This window comes from Oryzias latipes, chromosome 2 (assembly GCF_053564925.1).
Source record: "Oryzias latipes strain Hd-rR chromosome 2, Olatipes_Hd-rR_3.1".
In the NCBI taxonomy this organism is placed as follows: Eukaryota; Metazoa; Chordata; class Actinopteri; order Beloniformes; family Adrianichthyidae; genus Oryzias; species Oryzias latipes.
In genome coordinates this window covers 28,056,365-28,063,658 of record NC_136238.1, presented here as the reverse complement: position 1 = coordinate 28,063,658, position 7,294 = coordinate 28,056,365, and the positions used below count along the sequence as shown (strand labels likewise).

The 7,294-nt window shown below is 46.7% G+C and overlaps 1 protein-coding gene and 1 non-coding gene across 2 annotated transcripts; both read right to left on the bottom strand.

The window, feature by feature from the left end:
• Positions 1-99: 99 nt before the first annotated feature.
• Positions 100-1,790, bottom strand: LOC105358416 (uncharacterized). Its single transcript, XM_020701043.3, has 3 exons — positions 1,050-1,790; positions 783-888; positions 100-700 (listed from the first exon to the last, which is right to left on the bottom strand). The coding sequence occupies exons 1-3, from the start codon at positions 1,751-1,753 to the stop codon at positions 281-283; spliced, it is 1,230 nt and encodes a 409-aa protein (XP_020556702.3). The 5' UTR covers positions 1,754-1,790; the 3' UTR covers positions 100-280.
• A 759-nt stretch (positions 1,791-2,549) lies between these two features.
• trnar-ucg (transfer RNA arginine (anticodon UCG)) lies at positions 2,550-2,622 on the bottom strand. The gene has a single exon. It is a non-coding gene; the product is annotated as a tRNA-Arg (tRNA).
• Positions 2,623-7,294: the final 4,672 nt, after the last annotated feature.

Below are 7,294 nucleotides of genomic sequence, written 5' to 3'. Positions count from 1 at the left end.
AATAAAGTGTTTTTAATTGAATTCCTTTTTAAATATATTTAACACTTAATGCAAATCAACTCTCTTACAAATACCACATGAAACATCGGAATGGCTTTTAAAAAATGAAGTTCAACTTTATTTTACACACAAGTAACGTCAAAAAATGATGCAAGACCTATAAAAACAGATTTCAGAATAATGAAGACCTTGTAATAGTAAAGACAGAAACTAACATTGAGGCCAAAAGGTACAAATTGTTAAACGACCTTGAAATTATTGTGACAGCCCATTTTGTGGCTTAACTTTGGCTAAAAAAAAGCTGAGTCAATGCTTCTCTGACTCTTGATGGCTGCACATCAACAAATCCCCTTCCTTCAGCCCATCTCTCAGCATTAGGAACATTTCCACCAGCGTCTTCATAAGTCTCCCCGTGCATTTCACACAAGTTGTGGAGTGTGCAACATGCACCGATTATGGTGGGGACCAGGGAAACGTCCACATCCAGCCGTTTAGCAAGGCACCTCCACTGGCCCTTCAGTCGGCCGAAAGCGCACTCCACAGTCATCCTGGCTCTGCTGTGGCGCACATTGAAGTTCCTCTGCTCAGCTGTCAGGGTCCCTGTGTCACAGTACCCTTTTAACAGCCAGCTTCGAAGGGGATAAGCCGGGTCACCGAGCAGCATGATTGGCACTTGAACGCCCATTATCTCCTCAGTGCCCTTACGATTTGAAAGCACAAAAAGATCCGAATAAATAAAAGACATTGTACACATTTTACATCACTATTACTGGATTACTCACTGGCGGAAAAAGCTCCCCTCTCTCTGCGAGTGAGTACACATGGGAATTCCGGAGAACCCTTGCATCTTGGACACTCCCTGGCCATCCAGCATAGATGTTGGTGAAGCTGGTGGAAGACCGTGTTAGATTACTCAACAGTGTTCTGTTTCCTATGTACAGTATTTTCAAGGATAATATTCTTGCAGATGTATATGGTTCTATCAAAAGAAAGTGAGGCAAGTATAGTACTTAAAACGATAATAAAAGTACAATATCTATATTTCTTACCAAAATCGATGATCCACGACACCCTGGAGCAGAACTGAATGCCACCCTTTGCGGTTGAAATACTCTGTGTGGTTATCCTCTGGAGCAATGATGGGGATATGACTGCCATCAATAGCTCCTCCACACTGCGGGAAACCCCATCGCTGCTGGAAGCCTTCGATTACCTCTTGCAGGTCACCGCCTTTGGGCAGTTTGATGTACTGGGGCATGAGGACACGGCGAACTGCCTCGCAGAACTCGCGTACAATGGAGCAGACTGTGGACTTTGCTATGCCGAACAAGTTTGCTACCGTACGATAGCACGCGCCTGTTGCTAGCCAATACAGTCCAACTCCAACGCGTTTCTGCACTGTTATGGGCCGCCGCAGACACGTCTCCTCTCGTGACAGAGTTAATCGAAGGCGCTCACAGACGTAATTGAAGGTGGATCTGGTCATCCTAAAGTTACTGATAAATTCTGCATCAGTGTAGCCACTCACATCAGTATCCCACCACTCCTGGCTGCGACTCCGCACCCAAACGTTCCTCTCTATCGACGTTGATAGCACAGCTCCACTATACGCCATGGCCAAAACCCTCGCTCTCCTCCTTTTTAACTTTCTTCTGAAAATGAGAAGACTGTTATAGTCCCGGCGACTTCGTGATAATAAAATCAATAGTGGTAAAAGTGCTCCGCTGTTGGCAACACAGTTGTCGGCATCCATTGTTCACGTTAGCTACTTCCGCAGACAGCGAGTGACGTCGTTCACCGTTGAAAACTCTTCTGCGCATGCGGGTCTCGTTTGGGTCGTGTCACGGTCACACTGTAGATCACAAAAGTTCGGATTTACTAGGAAATGTGAACGGTCTAGCAAACAATTCGGATTTTTTCAAAAAATCGGAATTGAGCATTAAGCCCTGCAGTGTGAACGTAGCCAAAGGCTAGTTCATGGAGGGGCTTCATGAGATGCTGCTGGGGGCGGAGCTTGAACACACACCGCTTCCTGGAACCCAAACTCAGGCTAAGTGGAGGAAAAGTTGGGATTTCTGGTGTTTGTAAAGATCTGGAATGGTTTCCTCCCACAAAAAGGCCTTTTTCTAGTTTCCTGCAGATGAATTCTTTTCCTGCTGGGAGTTCTCATCTGGGTTTGCAGATTCTTAGTTGGAGGAAAACTTGGAGCAAATTCTTCCCAGAAAAAGGATTTTCTCTGGAGTGAATTGACATGAACAGAGTGAGTTTGGACTGAAAGCAGCAACAGGGAGGAGATGTTAGAGCTTCATCAGAAAACAGCTTTCTGGAGGAGTTGGAAGACGTCAACAGTCACAGTGATGGTGAGGAGGAGGAGCTAAGACTTCCAAAGTCAGAGCTAAAGATGAAGAAAGAAAGAAAAGTAAAGACATGAATTCTCCAGAAACATCCAGAAAAATCTCTGAACAGCAGCCATGAAGGGACTGACAGATGCAGTTACAAAGAACAGCCAGCAGGTGTCTCACTGTGGGAGTCTCTGAAAGTTCTGCCTCCAACCATGAAGGGATTTGAACCCTCAATCTTCTGATCCGAAGTCAGACGCCTTGTCCGTTAGGCCACATGGTCTGTGACAACAGCCAGGTCCAGCTGGAGGTGGAGGAACTTCTGCTGCCTCAAAGAGGAAGGTGGAGGAGGAAGAGGAGGAGGCGCTGCAGTGTGGTCCTCCTCATGAGTCCTGAAGCTGCACCGTCAGCTGCAGAGCTTCAGAGCTGCTTCCTTCTCAGACTTTCCACTTTCTTTGGCTCTCTGGCTCTGATGCTGCTGCTGCTGTAGAAAAACCAGCAGCTGCAGAAAAACTCTGCAGAGACTCACAGAGAGAGGATGGATGAATCAGTAAATGCACATTTCCAAAAGCCAGAGAACGCAGCATTAACCAGGCACCCCCAGTCCCCCAGTAACCCTCGGATTAACCCCTGGATGAAACTGCTGGACGGCGCAGGGCTGATAAACTCTTGGACAGCTGGAAGGTCATTGAACTTTTCTCTGTAGAAATGTAATGGTTAGATTTGGGAAACCAGAGCTGTTTTTTAGTAAAAACGTTTTAGCTGTTTAAGATGAATATTAAATGACGAGGCGTTTGTCCATCTTTTTAAAAAAAATAGGGAGCAGCATGAAGGTGAAGGCCTCTCCTGCATAGATAGAGGACGGGGACCAAAAACGTCAACCCAGTCTCCTCCTAAAATGTGTAGTAGCTACACCTGTCCACATGAAAAAACACAGCAATGAAGAGTGCACACCAAAAGGACAACAACCCTGCAATGAAATGATCTTTGATCTCTGCAAACTGTTAATGAGTGAAACCAACTGGAATACTCCTGAAGAGGCCAAAGTAATGGTTCCACCAATGCAATTTAATGTTTTTTTTTAATGCTCATATTAAATATGAACAGCCCCCCCCCCTCCCCCCTCACAAAGCTGGTCTGCACACTCCCTGAGGAGCCTGGAGGTGATGTTGCCTTCATGGCCTTTGTTCTACTTTGTTCCAATTGGAGGAAGGACTGCTTGGTGCTGAGGTGTCAACAGCTGCAGACGCCTAAGCTGGAAAGGTGTGAAGAGGGGGTGACTGGATCCATTCTCCATCCCCAGTGGAGGGAGAATGGTGGCTGGGCAGAATCAAATCTGTCAAAGAACAAATTCAGTTCATTTGCCCAGGTGACATAAAGGGCTCATATCTTCACCAATTCTTCCAGAAACAAGGAGGATGTGACGTCACTTTTCCTTCCACTGCTTCAATATGGAGCAGGAGCAGAACATTGTCGCCCCCTGCTGGTGGAAACAGCTCATTACAAGCGTGGAGACGCAGAAAAGCTCCGATTGGTTCTTCTTGATCAATGATGTCAAATGTTCTGGACCACAAAAATCCCATTCAGTTGATGTAAAAACCCTCATCAGACATGAAAACAACCGCTATTCCTGCTGTTTCTGACCGTTTTCATGGTCTGCAGGTCTGACAGCAACAATCTCAAATGTTGGACTGAACCATTTCATTTTCCTCCTAGAGAAAAGACCACTGAACATTTGTCCCTGGTTCTTGCATCATAATTGGATAAAAACTAAATCTGAAACCAGATTCAAATCTATTTAGTCTTTGAGTTTCATGGATGTCAGCTTCATCTGTTCAGGTTCCAGAATTATGACTTTATTTTATCATCAGCTGAGCGAACAGATCAGAGCTGAGGCCCTCTAGTGGTGGACAGATGTTACAGACGTCCACCGCTGGTGGGGGGGGGGGACTTGGGGCCACCAGCACTTTGGAGGCTTCGAGCTGAATACATAAAATAATTCTGAAATAATTGAATGACCATTTTTATTGAACTCTGGAAATAAAATAAAAAACACTGAAATGACATCAAACTGTCCAGTTGAAAGGGTCCCCCCCCCCCATCCTCCTGCAGTAATGGACTATTCTGTCAACAGCAAGTTCAAAGCCTCATTTTAAGGTCTGTTCATTGACATTTGTGACAACTGTGGTGCAGTAAAAGATCCAACTACAACTACAAATGGATTTCTTCCCATAATGCATCAGTATTTCTATTTCTATAGAAGTATATAGGTGTCTATTGGGAGACAGCCTCCTCTCCTCAGAGGCCTTAAAAGTTGAAGTCAAGTCAACAAACTGGATTAGTTGTGTTAAAATGACCTTTTGTTGGATGAAATGAAAAGATCTTGTTGAACCAAAGTTCTGGAGCTCTCCAGCTCTCCCTGCACTCCTTCCTGCTGATCACCTGGACCAGGTGTGTTCATCCAGTCACAATCTGGAGACATCTGATTGAGCCAATCAGCAGCTAGCAGGGCTTGGAGATCTGGAAAACAGGCAGGTTGGTAGATCTGTAGGACCAGGATTGAGCAGCCCTGTCTTCCAGCTTTCATTCCCAGAATGCAACAGTTTGACTGAGAATGAATGTTTTCCTGCTGTTGCTGTGAGGATTCTGCAGGTCCGTTCTTCAGTGCTTTATTTTGAAAATCCCCCGGTCTTTTATTTTGTACTTAGCAGCAGCTTCCTGTCCCTGCAGGATCTGCTCTGTGTTGAATTCAGACGTCTGGCTAAAGTCCAAAGTGACTCCTGGACTCATTTAGAGCGTTTTTCTGAAACCTGAACGTCTGGAGGCTCTGAGTCCGAGCGGAGCTGCAAAGACACGAGCTGCAGCTCAGAAGAAAATGGTTTGATACCAAACTGGGGGGTTGGAGACACTTTTGGATTCATCTGGAAAGCTGCTTCACACCCAACGGGATTCAGGCGGTGGGCGTGGCCACCTTCAATGTGAAGTCAACGGTCTAGACGCCATCGGAGGTCCTGCGGCGCCATTTGAGCGGTGGGCGTGGCCACTTTCAATGTCAAGTCAATGGTACAGACGCCATCTGAGGTCCTGCGGCGCCTTTTGAGCGGTGGGCGTGGCCACTTTCAATGTTAAGTCAATGGTCCAGACGCCATCTGAGGTCCTGCGGCGCCATTTGAGCGGTGGGCGTGGCCACTTTCAATGTTTAGTCAATGGTTCAGACGCCATCTGAGGTCCTGCGGCGCCATTTGAGCGGTGGGCGTGGCCACTTTCGATGTTAAGTCGATGGTACAGACGCCATCTGAGGTCCTGCGGCGCCATTTGAGCGGTGGGCGGCGTGAAGGTCTGGCAGCAGCGTGACGGTTTGAGTGACAGCGGGTAGAAAACACATCAATCTAGTGAATGGATCCATGGTTCTCCTGAACTTCCATTCATTCTCTTCACCTGCTGGTTCCCTTTGGGGGCAGCGGGGTTTCAGGAAGCGTCCTGCCTGCTGTTGGCCAAAGGCGGCTTCACCCTTCAGTCTGCTGCAGGGCCCATGGAGCTGGAGCATTGATCTGGCTATGCGGCTCCAGGAGGAGAGCTGGCGGCCAGACAGAGAGCTGCTGCTGATGGAAAGACAGCCTGATCATCTCCTGAACTTTAGCTTTCTGGTTTCCATGGAGACCATCAGAAAAAGGCCCCTGATTTGATTCTGGTTTGTAGTTTTCCTCTGGGGTTGAAGTGGGACAGCAAGCCTTCAAAGTCGGTCATAGAGACGGAAAGACGGCGGAAGCGTCCGTCTTTCAGACTCATCAGGAGAGAAGATCACTGAACGGAGAGAATCTGAAGGATCCAGACATGGAGACGTGATTCCCCATGATTCTGGAGAACTCTTCATCATCCAGAAACCTGACCTCTCAGCATCATCCGTGTCTTCATGCAGTGGAAATGACAGAAACACAGACACCGCTCCATGTCGCCATCAGGCTGAAAACATTAGCTGGAAGCTCCGCCCACAGGCGGCGTCCAGCTCAGGAACACATTTGTGGACAGACGGCGAGCAGAGAATTATCCTCACGGTGAAAGAGAGGCGGTCAGTGTGGACGCAGCTGAACAGAAATGTATTCATGTTAATTAAAAACAAAGAGGAGACTTTTGAATAGGAGGCAGAAAGGGCAGGTGTTCAAACCCCCCTAGGGTCCTGTGTGTGCACGTCTGACCAGCATCAACCTGTTATTTCTGTTGGTTCTGATCCAGAAAGGTTTTTAATTACCATTTATTTGTCAATAGTCTTCAGAGTTCATATAGTTTTGCATTTTTCAAGAGGTTTTCTGAACTTTTTGAGCTTTTCCAGTCTGGTTCTACTGGTTTTATTGGAGTTTCTACTGTTTTTATTGTTGCTCCACGTGACCCAAAGGTCTCTGCTCGTCCCTGCTGTGCAGCTCTGTCCTTCCCCTCTGTCATGTGTTCATCCGTTCACATGAGGGCGCCGTCTAGGTCATGCCTGGTGAGCTGGAAGCCAAGAAAAGGAGTGAAAAATGGAGAAAATGAAAGACCTGAGGAAAGCTGCAGTTCAGCCTTCAGGAAGAAAAGTTTAGACCAATAATTACAGAAATAAAAAATAAAAAATATTTTTTATTAATCTGAAAGTCACCAAAGTGTTTAACAAACTTTTTTATAAAGTGAAAAGGTCAAATGTTTGTGTGTTGGAAGTCCCAACCTGACAGATGAGCAGAATAATGAGGCAGGCAAAGCCGTAACACTGCCCCCTGGTGGACAGGAACTCAGCAGTGCAGCTTCAGGATGGAGTGGCTTCCAACAGATCAGATCAACGTTCTGCTCTCTGCTAAAGAGGCAGAACGTCTCCTTCTAAGAAGAATCCAGAGTTCCTGATCACAAACATCAACTGAAGCCCAAATCAGAGCTGATCAGACTGCATGGAGCCCAAGCTCCAGAAAAGAGGAGAGAAGAAGAAGTCG

What these genes read in the sequence shown, in the direction of transcription:
- LOC105358416 (XM_020701043.3), bottom strand. Translation starts at nt 1,753, where the DNA reads ATGGATGCCGACAACTGTGTTGCCAACAGCGGAGCACTTTTACCACTA. An exon ending in GTCGTGGATCATCGATTTTG is followed by an intron (nt 889 to 1,049) that starts GTAAGAAATATA and finishes GTCTTCCACCAG; the next exon opens with CTTCACCAACATCTATGCTG. An exon ending in GAGGGGAGCTTTTTCCGCCA is followed by an intron (nt 701 to 782) that starts GTGAGTAATCCA and finishes TCAAATCGTAAG; the next exon opens with GGCACTGAGGAGATAATGGG.